Below are 16,687 nucleotides of genomic sequence, written 5' to 3'. Positions count from 1 at the left end.
TGAGTCAGCTCTATGGAGCTCATTTCCACAGGAAAACAAAACTGTCTTAATGCAGAAACTGAAATATGGTTGTTATCAAGCAAAAAAAATCTACTGCAGCTCTGTGAATGGTAAATCATAGGCAACATGTAGTTTAGAACTGCTTCTAATTAATAGCCTCTTCTGTACTGAAGGAATCTTGATTTTTAAGAGCGATCATTAAACATTTTAGATTTCCTTCTTAAGGAACTCTCTTTTGTGAGTCAATAACCACAACCTTTGAATAACCCAGGGAAATACCACTGAGGCTGGTTCCCCTTGAGTGCCCATGAAGAACAGTTTGCACATGAAATACAGAAAGCAATGCAATAAGCAGGATAGTAAACACCCAAATCCCTGTCCTGCTGATATGCAGCCAACTATCTGCTCCAGCAGGGGAAGACCCTTAACTAATGAAAACACAGACTTGCTCATGTGTCTCCAATGTACCTGCGGTCACGGGTACAACCCAAGGGCACTTTGCTGCTGCAGACCCTGGGGCTTGACTGTGCTCAAGCCAGGCTTTCTGTAGGAGTGGACTGAGGTTGTGTCTTGACATGCAACAACTCAATGCCCACTGGATCAGAGCTCTGGACTTCAAATTAGAGTGAAGAACAGCAGCATGAACTAAATATAACTACCGGTTTCTGCAAGAAGCCGTGATATTGAGAAGTCAATCAAAGCCAATGGATAAAAGAACACAGAAAGGTGAAAACAGAGGTGGACACACAGAATCAAATCCTACCTTTAATGCACACAACTCCCACTGAAGTTTATCGGACATGAGAACAGGGTAGTGAGACAAAACTTGATCTACTGATGTTGGCTTCAAATAAATGAATCACAGCATCAATTATTAATAAATTGATATACTTTATTATGCACAAGAGACTAAGATGACATGACACTGTGGTTATCAAAACTGTACAACTATGCATTTCCACATGTCTCTGAAATACTGAATGTAATACGAAATACAAATGGGGTGTTCAGACTGGCCACAGGTATTAGCAAGTAAATTTCTCCCATTCTTTGATTTAAAAAAGCATCTGGCATTTGCATCTTAAAGAAATATACTTATTTATTCAAAGGTGAGACTACTGTGTTTGGAACTGGTAGGAACATGGCAGCAAAGATCTGATAACACTATGAACATCCCTATGAATGACAAACAGGGCAAACAGTCACCTCACACGAAGGGCTATCAGCACAACCAACAGTATAGTCTTCTTGTGAAGCATGAGGTAGATATACATAACAGAAAGAACAAACAGGAGAGGAAGGGTTAGAAAGGGGTAGGGGGAAGGTTACAATCATCAGCATTTACAGAATTTTGCAAAATCCATTTCCATGTGGAATATGCTACAAAAATAGCCTAACACAGAAAGATCTGACCTCTTGAGACATGAATATAGTAATGTCCAAAACCAAATGCTGTAAAAGGTTAGTGATTAGACAACACATGACAGAAGAAGCAGTCTACTTTGGAGTTTAAGTATGTTACTAATAGCTGTTACAGGCAAAAGGTGTCCCTTTTTAAGCCCAATCCTCCCATTCTGACACAAAAAGTTCCTTTGCACTTGATTCCACCATGCTGAAATTAACCCCTTGACTCCATCCCTCTGAAACCCTGCTGTACCACCTCTGCTGGGACAGCAGCGTCTCACTGGCCTTCCACACCCCACGGGGACCTGCCATGTGAGTCCAGCATGGCAAGACCACATTGGACAGAGGTGGGAATCAGTGGCTGAGCAGTTACACATTTGGGACCTTGCCACACCACACACAGAAACTTGCAGCAGAGACAAATGGCTGCTATAAAAATAGAGCTTATAAGCGTATCAGTGATCTGAACTGAGGGCAGCTTACCAGCTGCTGGAAAGTACTATACATTTTTGTAATAAAGCTATTAACTGGGAATGCCCAGGTTTGGTTGCCTCTCTCTTTATTGAAGCAGAAATGGCTGTTCCATCTGCTAAGTAATCATTTTAGTAACTTCCAATAGATGATTAATTCAAGTGGATTAAAATTTCTGAATTAAATAGCTGAGTACACCAAGTTCAGTTAATTTAAACTGTATTTCACATACAAGTCAACAAATCAAATCTTTGACCTTTACATATTTTTGGTTTATCCAATGGTAAATATAAATCTGTAAATTATTTTAAATTTACAGTTTTAAAGAGATTGATAATGCAGCATGTTTCTCTCAAAAATATATAATTATCTGTTTTACAGAGAAGTTTTCAACCTGTCCGTCCCAACAACCAAATCTAATACTTCCTATCAGAAACTGCTTAATAAAATATCTGAGGAAGGAAAGGGTTAAAACAGGGGAAAAGAATTTACAAAATACGTAAATTTCACAGTAATTGAAATTAAACATTTCATATAGAGTAACTTACATTTATCTAAAACATTTAAATATATCTTTATACAGAAATTTAATGTAGTAAAATATAGCTATGATTGAACTTAAAGACTCTAGTCTTCTTTGAAGACATCTTTAAAGACTTTACACATAGAATATGCTTATACAATACATTCTGCTGAAGGTTAGGCAAAGCGCTTTCTTTTCAACCACACAGGCAGCACATTCATCCTCCCGACAACTCGTAACAGAGCCAATCCTGCAAACCCTCATGCATGGGAGAACTACGCCCACGTGACAGTCTGTCCATGTGACCAGGACTACTCACTGGCCTGCTAACATAAAATATTTTTGTATGTGTAACTCTGTGCACCAACTGCCTGCATGGACACTGAAACCAGCTGTGGTGTGTAGAGTCCAGCATGTGCTTCTAATAGCAAGGACGAGGCATGCAGTTACTCACACGTGTAAGTGTTTGCAGGATTAGTAACAGATTTGATTTAGAGTGAGCAACATTCTACCTTATCCTGGGCACTTAGGTCTATCGCTTATCTTGCACTTCAACCATCCTGGCATCAGCAAGGCACAAGTGTAGAATCAGCAAGAGACCGGCAGCTCAGACTTCAGAGCAGACTATCGCTCAAGTGTAATGAACTCCCTTCCTCTCTTGCAGAACACTAAAATTAATGAAAGTTATTCCTCTCATTTTTAGAGGAAAACAATCTCTCTTTTCCTCAAAGGAGAAGAATCAGTAGAACACATTATGATTACAAAGTGGCAACCAACAGTCAAACAATTACACATTAAAAGTGTCTTTTTTTTTTCATTTGGCATCAATTTGAAGCTCAAGATAAGGCAACAACACTAAAAAATACTGTGACAATTAGTACCTTTCTGCCATTTCCATACTCCGATACTACTTTGGGACTATCCAACTGCAATGTTCATACAACAGTTTGGTACAAACAACTGCACAGCTATCTTCAGAGAACAATTTCAATAGGCAGTATTCTGCACAAACAACAAGTTCTACTGTATATTCTTTGTGCTCTCAAACCCATCTCTTATTTCAAAGGGCTAGGATTAGAACCAAATCAACTTCTTTATCTCCTCTATCTTCTATAAACCAAAGAGACAGTTTTTTATTTATATATATATATAAACATTATATATTTTATGTGTGGAAGGGACACTGAGCTAATTTCCAATTGTTAAAAGTGGTAAGTTAGGCTCTGTATACCTAGGTATACATCTACTTGCATAAAGACATTGTCATTAAAGATACACACACAGCTATGTTAGTGCACAAGACCATTCTTTGTCTTAATGTTTGTGTGTGCCTGTATTTGGTATAGTAGATTAAAAAAAAAAAATCTCTTATTAAAGAGCTTTGGCCCAAAAAACAAGAGAGGGAATGTTAGTGTGCTCTTTTCCAATTAACAAATCAATGCATATTAAAACAAAAATACCTGGAACAAACTTGAACCTACAAACACAACAGGAAAGCAAATGAGATGCTGTAGCTGTAAGCTGAACAAAACAAACATTACTCAAAAGTGGCTAAATGTAGCTGAAATAATAAAATGTTATTAACCAAAGAGATTTGACCTTGAAGCTTTCTTGCTTAGACAAACAGAAATCCTTTTACCTAAGGTCATCTTTGTTCTCCATATCTTGTGTAGTGACAGGAGAAGGGGTAATGGTTTTAAACTGAAAGAGGGCAGGTTTAGATTGGATATTAGAAAAAAACTCTTTTCTGTGAGGGTGGTAAGGCACTGAACAGGCTGCCCAGAGAAGTTGTGGATGTCCCATCCCTGGAAGTGTTCAAAGCCATACTGGACACCACCTGAGCAACCTCGTCTAGTGGAAGGTGTCCCTGCCCACGGCAGGGGGTTTGTAGCTAGATGATCTTTAAGGTCCCTTCCAACCCAAACCATTCTATGATTCTGTGATTGAATTCCTTTAATGAATACTTTGCGTCAATGAGAAGGTTCAGGGAAAGAAAAAAATTGAATAGACAAAGCAGCATTTTTCCAAACTGGCATAGACTTCACATTGAGGGGCCCAAAAACCCCCAGAATGGGTTGCAGTACTGTAAAATTAGTAGCTTTGTCACATGTAGCATAACATGCTAACAAGATCCAACAGGCTGTGTTCACTCATGCATTGTGTGCTCATACACACACACACACACACACACAGTGGCTTCCCCAAAAGAAAATCAGTCTTTTTTTTTTCTCCTGTAGAAAAATCCCTCCTCGTTTTTTTCAGAAGCAACCAAAACAACCCTTTTAACTTTAAAAAGCTGATGTCCACACACAGTCCTTGGAACCTATGTGCTCCTATGTTGCTCCTCAGCTGTGTCCCCCCAGGTTAGGTGGCACTGCTGCTGGAGCAGGGGGTGCTCTGTGTGCTGCCAATGCTGTGAGCTGCACTGCTGTTCTCGGACGCTGGTGGGGACGTGGGGACCTGCTGTCTTCTTGTTGTTTCCCCTGAAGGAAAGGGAAGAGAAAAGGTAGGGTCAAGAAAAGAGAAATTGAAAATGTTAAATGTCATTGAAAACAGCAATTCACTCCTTCCCGGTCTTCCTCTTTTGGTGGTCTGTATTTCCATGCAGTAAATACATTGAGGGACAGACCTCAAACAGAGTATTGTTGACAATGTTACTAGACTTTGGCATCTTAACATTGCTATGCATGTGGGGAAAACAATAGTGCTGTTTTGCACTTTAAAAGCAGCTGATGGAAACTGCCAAGATAGACACTGTCTACCTTCTACCGTCAGCTGTCACTCAATGGGTCCTGTTACAGACCACTTTATAGTTTTGCTATCTGCAGGAAAAAGGCCTATGAAATGCAGGCCTTAGTTTTAATGCCAGTTTATAGAGCAGCATATTTACTAAAAGTGGAGCTGAAGACAGTGTCCTTCAATCAGCTGGATACCACATATCCTGAGACATGGTCAGTTTTCTTCATGCAGAAAAACAACAGGCTTAAAGCTTGACTTGATTTACTCCTAACACAAAATGCAGGAAGTTCCCCTATAGCTACCTCAGTATGTGAAGCAATTAAAATCTGTAGCGAGAACGTGTCTCACTATTTCTTGTCAATTGTTTACTGACAATAAATTAAAAGCCCTTCGTTATTTAGATTGCCAAAACAAGCACTAGGATTTAAAGCCTGATTTATGGCTCCTGACAAAACCTAGGTTTCCGTTTGCTCTCCTCATACATCTTCTGCACCTGTGCCTGGGATTCCATGGGAAAAATTTGGCTCTCAACTAAGCATGAAAGTAAAAATTGTGCCATTATGTCAATGCCCAAAAGGTCATAATGAGACCATGTAGGAAACCATAACTGTGGCATTTTTTAAGCTACAGTGCTCAAATCTGTACAATATTACAAAATAGTCTCTTCAAAACAGATGGTAAGACTTAAGTTTATATAATGTGCACTGTAGCTGCCCCCTCCCTTGAGCTCATCTCTCAGGATGTGAACCTGTGATCTCAGCACAGTAACACAGTCAGACTGCTGCTGCTTGAGCTGCAGACCTCCTGTGGCAGCCAGAAACAGCACGGCTGCTTTCCCAGTAAAAAAGCAAGACAGAAATGTTTTGCTGGATCATGGGTAGGAGCAACTAGGAAAAATCAAAGGCCTCATCTCCTGCTTCATGAGTTTGTAGTGATGCAGCTCTCCTGCTTCACATTATCCTATGTTATCCAAAACCTGAAGCCACAGGTCAGGTCTGCAGAGCCCAGTTTTTCTTCCATGTTCAGGATTTGTTGGAGATCCTGTTCCCCAGTGATTGCTTCAGTGACAGGTTGAAGGCTGGAGGCACAGCCTGCATCCAGAGGGTTACAGTGCAGGGACGAGACAGCTTCCTCCCGGAGGAGCTGCTCTGGCACATCCCCCTGCCCTGTGTGCTGCTGCCCAGCTGCCAGAGCTCAAGCTCCTCGGAATGCGGCTGCAGAGGAAGTGTGCCTTTAACGCTTTGTGGCTCAGGCCACAAAATATCCTTCTGCAGGCTGCTCAGTATTCTGAGGTCTGCTACAAACAAGGGAGGTCTAAGGATTTCTTACAGCAGAGGTTGCAAGTGTTCTGTGTAACGGAAACCAGCAGGTATGCTGCAAGCTGAAGCCACAGCCACAGCTGAAGTGCACATAAGGCCCCACAATGCACAGCTCTTGCCTTACACCCCACTGGTTTAGGAATGGGGAGGAAAGAAGGGATGGGATGGGACAGGACAGAAAAAACAACAAACTAAACTACTAAACCACATGGCCAAGGAGCCCAAAAAAACTTTTAAAAAGAAGGTGAGGATCTTGCTTTTAAATTCAGCGTTCAGTCCAGCATTTACTCTTGTGAGCAGAGTTTGATTCTCTTTTTCCCAGTGTAACAAATAACTATGCAGCTCATCCACAAGCAGTGAATTTCTGCTCATAGGCAGCAGGTCAGAATCTGCCCCCAGTCATCTGCAAATAAATCAAGTTTCAGCTCTAACTTGCTTTGGAAATGACTTTGCAACCAATCAGAATAAACTGTATCAAATCAAAGTCTGTGTCATCGTGCTGTAAAAGCTTTCATAAGCCTTGTTTGGATGTTTCTTCCCCTCCTGACTTGCTCCCTTCTTCAGTTGTTTGTGTACAAGCCTTCCTTCCTTTTGTACTACAGGATATATTTATAAAGGCAGTGACAAGCAAACTCCCTTTCATTAAAACAAAACAAGGGAACACAAACATCAGAAAGCAATGAGGGGAGGGGGCAAACCCCCATCCCCAGCCGCAGGAGAAGCCGCTTGGGCGGTGCAGAGGAAGGGCGGCCTCTGCGCTCCCCTGGCAGGGCCCCTGGCCCCCGCCCTCTCTCCCCACAGCTCTGCTGCCACCCATTTTACAAACCACATGGTTACACACAGCGTTGGTCAGCCTCAGCACATCAACACGATCTGTATGCATTTAACCATAAATTCATTTATAAGCTAAACACATGTTGTTTTCATTTTATGGCAAAGAGAAAGCACAATGCCAGAGTCCCTGTACAAGCCCAATGGCTCACTCTCCCCTCCCGCCTCCTCTGGAAAGTGTCCTAGGAGGCACCTTCCCTTCTGTTTGGGTTGGAAGACTCCTTCCTTCCACTGTAATTCAATGGCCTGCACAGGACCTCTTTTCTAGAGCGCAATCCGCAGCTCTGATATACCACAATATATCACAGTCACTTGTTGAACAATAACAAATTCTCAACGTCCTCAAGGAAAAAAAAAATCCAAATCACAGTGATGATACAAACACAGCCTAGCAACTACATCTGGACTGGATGATTTTTCCTGTATTTTATTTCCTCAACACCTAGCTAACTGTAGAAAAGCTTTCTTTAAGGGAATATTCAAGAAAAGGATGTAAAGAAATGTAAACTATCACCAAAGAGGCATTCTCCATCTGTCTTTTTCATGTAAACAGCTTCATGTATCTCATGTTACCGAACCAGAACTGCTCAGAATGGACATGTTTCATCTATTGACAGTAAACAAGCTTTTACCCATCTGAATGCAACAACACGCACTTTATTATTCACACTTAGGAAAGCTGCCAGTTGTACTCCCTGTCCAGGAAGTCTGAATGTTTGCTTTTCTATCTCCATTTGCCAAATATAATTGGTTGCTATGTCAGTTTACTTTAAATCAGATCCCATAAAAAAAGGGAGAAGTGGGGGAGGAGGGACGCTTTTAACTTCTCGGATTTTGGAACAGTTTATCCTCTCAACTTGCAACACTGCCTGAAGGAGGAAAGCGCGCTTCCTAAGAGAACACAGGGACAGATGTTCTCTAACACAGTTTACAAGGTTTAACGCTCTCATTAACTAATCAGACTTGTGCATGTCCGTTCCTAAAAATACTCAATTATCCCTATTAAGGCAGTTATTACATTGATACATATTTATATGGTTAAATTTTGAAGGGTTTCTGCATCCATGCACACCGCAAAATTTTTGCTTCTACATAAGGTCCTCAGATAAATGGGGTTAATTGTGGCAAATCCCTGCTATCTCCATTTGTCCTTGGGTCTTCTCCAGGCAGGACCAACACCTTTCTCGTCCTTTAACTGACTAAAAGAAGGATCAAAAGTACAGAGTCCTTTTGCAGAAAAGTCAGCTAAAATTCCTCCTCTGCTGTTCTAATATTAGCTTTCTCTCTCTCTTTTCTTACTACCCATGTATCTTAGAACATTTGTACTCCACGCCGACTTGTTTCAGAAAATCTAGTGTATTCTGAAGTACAGTTTTGATGCTTTAGCAGAAATCTTTCATGACTGAACTCAGCAAAAGACCTACATGAAAAAACTCCACACAACAATCCTTGTTCAACATCTGGAGATTAACTTCTACCTGTTTTGGAGTTCCCTTCTGCTATCTCTTGTTTGAGGTTTTAATGTTAATGGCCCACCAAGAGAACAAAAGAGTTCATTCATGTAACGCTCTGTTACCAGCAGAGACATACTGATAAAAGTGCATTGGTAAATCTCCTTACTGGCAAAAAGGTGGCCTTTTGCTGCATTGCATACAGCACTACAGCAATAAAAACACCTTACTTCACACATCCCAAGTTGCCATTCTCTACCAGCAGTAGCTGTTATCTGTGCTCTGAGTATCAGCAACATTCCGTTTTAGAATGAACTCATATTTTCCAACCTTTGGTCTAAATCATGAGTTAGAAACCCAGTACTGCTTGCAACAAAAGATGAGATATCAGAAAAAGATTCAGCAATGCCTAAATTCTCTAATGGCAAAAGACAGCCACTCTGTAGATGAAATTTAGATTAACTTTTTTTCCCCTCCTTGTGTTAATAAAAGTCTGCAGCCAGCTCTAAAATGTTTCCACTGCAGCTGGATTATCTTGTCTGCCACAGCAGTTGCCCTCTTAAGAGACTGTCCCTGCCAGAGCCTTGGCTGCACTGTTGTGCTTTGCAGATACAAGATACTACGTGCACAAAAATTATGTGCACAGGAACATAGGTTCACTTTCACAGTTCTTTGAAAACCTGAACCAGATAACTTCCTGCATAATTTTTATAATTTCTGTGATTCTGTAATCTGATGCGTTACAGTGTCCCTGTCCTTTCTTCTATTTTCATTTATTACTTTATTTCTGGCCTTTTTCTCCACTTTTTTCATCTCTCAAACACAAAGCCAGAGAAGTTGCCCTCTCCTTATGTGGTCACTATGACTGATATACTTTGCTAATATAACTCTTAATGGGCGTGGTCCAAGTTCTATTGTTGCTGAAAGATTTCTCATGTTGGATTCCCAGTGTTCCTTGACTACAGACACACAACTTGTGTCTACAGAGGTTCTGTATATGAACAGAGATTGAACTTCCACAAACAAAGGACCAAATATATTAATTTAAGAGTTGTTTTAATTTTTTTTTGTTAATAAAGGTTACCTGTGGAAATTACCTTCTTAACTTATATATTTACTCACTGAAATTATGTTTACTTTTCTTCCACAAAGTTTCAGTAGTATACGAGACAGGATTATACAATTTATACATATTATCACAAACTTTAAATTTTCCACATTTGCCCCAATTCCAAACAAGTTTCATACACAGCTGATGCACTGAGAAGCATTAAACTGCTTATATAAAATTGTTGTACTGCCAACTGGAAAAAAGCCCACAGGTTTTTTTTTTTCCAAATTAACATAAGCTCCTGGGTCATAATATTTACAGGAGCTCTGATCCAACAGGGCCAGACTCTCCCTCCTAAATAGCTTGCATGAGGTTTTGGATGCCAAAAAACCCAACACCCTGTAGTGGGCTACAGGCAAATTCCACTGCTCTAGAGCTGCACAGGTTTAGAGTTATTGATTTCTCATTTTCCCCTCCTCCCAGAGGTCTTGGTAGGGTCTTATGAGGTTAAAAGTAGAAGTAGCTGGGAGTAGAGCATGCTCTAGGAATCCTGAGATACCCCATAATCCACAAGCAGCCAAGGCCACGTGCTGGAAATCATGCTGGCTCCATCAGTGTCCACTCTTTGTACCACCTTGCAGATGACATGCAACAGAAAGCTCCCAAAACTCCCTCTTCTTCCAACAGAGTATTCTATTTCTGCAAACTTAGTTTAGTACAGGAAAAAATTCTGAGGAGATACTGGAAAATTATCTATGCATAAAGGCTGCACCAAATTCAGGCACATTCCTGATTATTTGTTTGGGCACAGTTAAGTAAGATTACACATGACTTCTACCAATTGAATGTAATAGTTGAAGAATGGAGGAATAAATAATTGTGGCAAAAATTTCAGGTAATCAAGGCCCAAGAAAAATTTTCAAGTCTAGTTATATTCAGAGTATGTCTATGTAAATAAGGCATTCGCTTAACCATTTGGCCCACTCCTTATACACATTGGTCTAATGAAGTAACTGCAAAAAAATTTTTAAAAAGCAGTATGGGAACCAAAAAGGATCCATTAACTGAAATGTTAACTAAATTTCAAATACAGAGATGCTACTAATGATAATGCATAAACCATGAATACTCAGAGTTTTACTTGTGTCCCATGTGAGTTTTCAAGATTCACATTTAAAATTATTTTACCAAATTTTAAATCATAATGTGTAACATTTCCCTGTAGGGAAGGGCGGGTATCAATTGGCCAATACACAATACAGGCTCACGGGAGGAGCTGCTGGAAAACTCCCTAGTTAAGAGGAGAGGGCAAAAAATAAAAAAGCCCAGGACAGCCATTGCTGGCTCCCCTCCCCTTCAGATCACACCATGTATGCTGCATGATCTGCACTGAGCTCTGTGAGAGCCCCGTACTCACCTGTGCGAGAGTAGATGAACCAGAGCGCTCCTGTCAGCAGGGCCCCGATCACAAAGGCTGCAAAGGCAATGCCCACCACAGTCAGCGTGTCCAGCCCGTAGAACACAGCTAAAGGTAAACACACATAACACAAGGACTTTTCATTATCAGTGGCAGATGCTGTTTTACAAAAATACACCCTTACACTTTCATGGGAGAGTTTTTTAAAAATTCATAGTTAATTAAGCACCATTTTAAGGAACAGACTAGTAAATTTGCATCAAGGAAATAAAAGGGAAGCTTTCAGAGAGTGGTTTCAGGTCAGCTAACTGTTCCACATCACAAAGCAAAACCTCAGGTCAGCACACCCCAATCTGGAAAGCGTTGCAAAAATTAAGCATTTTCAGTTGGCTGTTAATAACTTGCTTTCAATTAAATATTCATTTATCTTAAAAGTGTTTTAAAAAGGCAGATATTTTTGGCAGAAGGCGTTTTTCATTTAAATGGCCTAAGCAAGCTTTCCCCTACATCTCCTGCAAGTTCAGTCTGAAATCTAGGTGGAGAACGGAACTGCTGTTAAGAGGGAAGAGATGCCAGCAAAAAGTCAGCGAAAACATAAATAGAAGCAATTGTTTTTCACATTTGGCAATGCTTTCAGTAACTAAAATTAATTCCACAACACAAAAATAGAAACACACACACACACATGCAAATCACTTTCTAGGGGAGAGGCCCTTTTGTAGGACCATTTCAAGGGCAACAACATCTGGTCCCTGGATGTGTTGCCCCCTAATGCTGACCATCCAAACAGAAAAACTTTTGGCTTCTGTGTTTTTGTTTTTGGTAATTAGAAATACTTCAAAAATAATAATCACTCTTTCAGCAATCATTTGGGAAAATTTCTTCTTACAAAACTGATTTTTAGTTTTAGTACTTTTAATGTCTCCCAGTGCACAAAATGGCTTAGGACAGTGAATTTTACTGACTACTCGAGCCAGGAAATGAGCTGACTGGATCTCAGTAGTATCCTTCAGTGGAATTTTCAGTTCTCAGAATACAACCAACACCCTCACTTTACACAATCCTGCACCCAGCAGATGTCCCTAAGGACATCTCCTATCCTCCTTTGACAAATGTCTTCTCCAGCAGTTCCAGTTGGCAAGGGCCTTCAGGACCCATTTCTGGGTATCTGTGACCTAGTTTGCATATGCAACACCTGACATATAATGGCTTAGAAGGTTCTTCTCTCATTTCTTCCATGAGGCTATTTCTGGTTTCTCTGGATACTTTCAGTCATTTTAAATGCAAACAGAAAAAACTCTCCTAAACACAACTGTTTTTTCCACCAGGCACCAGTCAGTGTCCTCTCCTCTTAGGAGGAAACTTAGTGGAGAGAAGAAAGTCCCATGGAGAAGTGGCAGAAGCATAATTTCTCATTGCCCTTGTTATTTTGAGCAAATTTAGTCTTGAAGGCATAGGGACAGGAACAGAGGAAAAAACCTTCTTTGCACTTCCTCTTCTAAATTCCCTTTTCTCCATTCATTCTTGCTTTTGGCTGCAAATCATCTGTACCTTCCTGTTTATTATTGCCTTCCAGTGCTGCTCCTTTTCTGGGTCATTAATAGACCCTGATTAATTCACTACACCAAGACAACAGAAAAACCAAAGAAATTAATCCATATCAAGTCAGTGATCTCATCTACAGCACGTAAGTGCTGGTGCCAGAGTAACTGGGGATGTGGCCAGCTGCAGCACAGGATATGAGTGAGGCTTGGAATAGGACATATTTAGGACACAGAAGCTCTACAGGATCTTTGCTGCTCAAACACGGGTATTGGGAAACAGTGGCCTCATCAGAGAAGGGGGAAATAATGCACACATATCAGCAAATGAACTTGCTAAGGCTGAGACTCTCAACGGTGTTTTCCCAAATTTGATTATCACATCCATCAAAAGTCACAGCCATTCTCTCTAAATGCTGATAGGAACCTCTCAATCAGTAACTGAGTCAGAATTATGTTCTGTTTCAGAATTATACACATACACACTCACAAAGCTTGAAGATAATTTTAATTTATCTAATGCTTTATAGACAAATATTTAAAGCTTTAAAGGGATTGGTTTAAGAGTTACTTACGTGGCTGTCTCACATTTGGCTTTGGAAGAGAAGGATCTAATTTAAAACAAAAAAACAAAATCCACAAAACATTAATCAGATAGAGTTCCACATACAGCCTACAAACTATGCAGTTCTGATCCGACAGAAAAACATTAATTGTAATTTTTACAAACCAGGAATTTCAGGAAAATCATCCCAAATTCAATAATCTCACTTATCTCAGAAAAATTCTATTCATATAACAATTATTCCTCAAGGGACCCTATCTACGGTATCATTCATACATCATATATTTTGCTGGCAAGTACAGTGCAACCTTTCCCAACTCAGATGTCACCAGGTCTGACCCACAGTAACTCTGGCTACTCTTATGTGGAAGGCTGTTTTAAAGGTGACTACATTCATCTGACTACTCACTAATCCCAAACAGGAGATACCAGCATGCTAAATCACAGGGACAAAAAAAGTCAAACACTGGCTATCACCTCTGAAGAATAGTGATTTTATGGCACAATACACACTACTTTGTCCAAATTGCATGAATATGTATTGATTCATTCATTTTCCTGAGTCCTACTTGGTAGTCTTGAAAGTTGTGTGGGTTTTTTGGTTTGGTTTTTTAATTATATATAAGAATTGAAAGATCATAGCTATTGTATCAAAGCTATTATTCTTGGCAAGAACATCAAATATCATCATCATTATCAGCATGTAACAGAAAGAGACAAGAAACAATTGTTTAAAAAATGAAGAATTTTCCCTTCTTTTGCTGAACTGGCTTCTCTTATCTTTCTCCAAGAATGTCACCTCAAGCAGAAGACCTAGAGATTCTGGCTTCAGACCCAAGGACCTGTTTGGTTAGCTGCAGTTTGATACTGGATTGTCCAGTAACTCAGGGGTCTCATTTAAATTCCAGCCTATCTGACTATGTTCAGTGCAACAGATGTAAAAGGATTTGATTCAATACTTGGTTTTGTATCTTCAGTAACTGAAAAAAAATAGTTTAACTGTTATGCAAACATAGCAGCGCAAAAAACCTTGAAAATAAATATATTTATTTATTTTAAGTGTTCTTAAACCAAGACTATGCTTCTAACTTCTAAAACCCAGACGGCAGTGCTAAACTTCCAGCAATATCCTTTAGACCATTAGGCTCTGAGACATGTGAGACGCATGCATACAAAATCCAAAAAAGCATTTTATTCTTAAACTGTATTGTTGACTCTTGTTCTAACACATGAGTATCTCTTGGCAGATAATAGGAAACAGGTGAAACAGAAGTAAGAAACAGGTGAGAGCACAGAGGGGTGTGTGGGTGTCTGGGTGTGCATTCACAAATAAGCTGGAAAATCAAAAAAAAACATAACACCAACAGTATAACTGAATGTAAGATTTGTGAGGAGGGCTGGTCCGAAAGCAAGGAGGAATGAAAAGTACAAACATGGGTAAGGGCACTATCAGATTGTCCAAACACTCCACTAGCATATCCCAAGTGCCAAAAAAATTCCTTTTAAGCTGAGAGGAAAATGAATTTTCCATGCTCTTTCTATCACTGGCTTCTCTACAGAGAATATGAAATCTGCTAATGATAAGCTGCGTAGCCCATTATCAATTCGCTTCAGTCATCCAGTTCTTACATGTACTTTATTGTGGTTTGCTCAGAGCAATTCAGAAGCAGTGAGAATCCTTGAGGTCCACAAAAAACATCTAATTTAAAAACAAGAGCAACAAGTCTTTAGAATTATTGTAATTTTCTATATCTTTGTAGGATAGAGGCACTTGTTAGTTGCCCACTTGACCTCCTTTCTATGACCTGTCTCCTTTTGCAGTAGAAATACTTATCTGAAGTTTCCACACTTTAAGAAAAGTCTGAACAAGACAGTGGTAGATTATTTCAACAGAAGAACATGTCATTCCTATCATGTAAAGGGCCATCCATATGCCTTTCATTGAAGTGGGAGAGAGCATGTGTGTGAAATGTAGGAATGCAAAGGGAAAGAACGTGGCATGGAGTTAGGTTTTAGACACTTCCACTGGGATCTAGTGCAATAATATAACTAACAGTTATATTAGTAAATAACTAACAAAATTAGGAGAGAAGGAAGAGTTATTCTCATTTGGATATACCATTGTGATTTCTAGTACAGTCAATGACAGTTATAAACTTATGTCTGAAGAGAATAAAAGACACTTTTGCAACAACCAGTTTGTTCTGACTTTTGAAACATCAAGCACTTAACTTTCACAAGCGGCTTGCTGAGCAGATCCAATGGCAACACCTCACACAGTATGGTTTATAACAGTGAAAGCTGGTCTGTTCATATTAAAGAAAATGAAGAACACCACCTCTGAGAGGTAAATTCTACTGTTCAGTAACGTGATATAATTTCTTCAAATCTTAGGTTCACATACTGGCATTTGGCTTTAAGAAAGGGGTTGCTTGATTCACTGCAGGACAACTGCACACCAACAAAGCTATGTTGTTAATGAGCCACTCTGTATTATGTCTGAAAGCTGGGATATGCTGGGGAGATTTCCATCAAACATCCCACAATTAGAGTAAATCATCCACAATGCAACGAAATACTCTATCACGCTGTTGTCTTGTAACTAATCTTTATAAATTTAGCTTGTCTTTGCACACTAAGACCTTGTGCCTCTGACAAAGACAACATTCTGAGTGCAGCCCAAGATGGGAGCTGCACACAATGCGCCACACATCACAAGGGCAAGAGAGCTCAGAGTACGACTGTTTATTGAAAGCTGAATTTCAGTTGCAAGATTTACTCACTCCCAATAGAAAGCCCACTGAAATAAAATGAGAGCTGAGCAAAAATAAAGCACAGAATCAGGCCCAAAGCACAGTTTTAAGTGACAGATCAAATATTCACCTTTAATTCACAGTGGATTTGATCTGTACTAACAAATTTGTAAAAAATCCTCCAAAACTAAATATGAGCTGACTTGAAGAGTTAGACAGAAGCAGTTGTTGCTTATGTCCTCTAGCAATGCTGTATGGTACTTTAAATTGTTGGAAGACTAAAAAGCATGCACTGTACAATGGAGGTTAAAGGACTTCTGATCCCCATCTTTTTGATGCTCCCCAAAAAACATTCCAAAGGTCAAACAGCCCTTGGACACTGTTGGAACATTTTGATTCAGCTTCTCCAAATCCTTCAATCAGTTACTAACCACACTCACTTTCTTGCAATACAGATTACATAATCAAACAAGTCCCACCAAAGTGGAGCACCTTTGTGCATCTCATCTTTTGCTCTTAATAGTTTAACTGTCTAATGAGTCTCCAGTGGCCACCTTTCTGCTTTACAAACTTATCAGGCTTTAGCACCCTCAATACTTTGTAATTCCACTGTTGGTATTCC

At 39.8% G+C, this 16,687-nt stretch overlaps 1 protein-coding gene across 5 annotated transcripts in view; it reads right to left on the bottom strand.

Moving 5' to 3' along the window:
- Positions 1-871: 871 nt before the first annotated feature.
- The window catches only part of TGFBR3 (transforming growth factor beta receptor 3), a 140,043-nt gene continuing 124,227 nt past the window's right edge, over positions 872-16,687 (bottom strand). For all 5 annotated transcript variants that reach the window (XM_027651849.1, XM_027651851.1, XM_027651852.1 and 2 more), the window contains 3 exons: positions 13,323-13,358; positions 11,207-11,314; positions 872-4,881 (listed from right to left, as the gene is read on the bottom strand). In XM_027651849.1, the coding sequence (XP_027507650.1) occupies positions 4,763-4,881; positions 11,207-11,314; positions 13,323-13,358 (263 nt within the window). In that variant the 3' untranslated portion in view covers positions 872-4,762. The remainder of the gene's footprint in view (positions 4,882-11,206; positions 11,315-13,322; positions 13,359-16,687) is intronic.

This window comes from Corapipo altera, unplaced genomic scaffold, assembly GCF_003945725.1.
Source record: "Corapipo altera isolate COAL_440 unplaced genomic scaffold, ASM394572v1 57, whole genome shotgun sequence".
NCBI classification, from domain to species: domain Eukaryota; kingdom Metazoa; phylum Chordata; class Aves; order Passeriformes; family Pipridae; genus Corapipo; species Corapipo altera.
The sequence above is the reverse complement of the archived record's forward strand: the minus strand, read 5'-3'. Positions and strand labels throughout refer to the sequence as shown.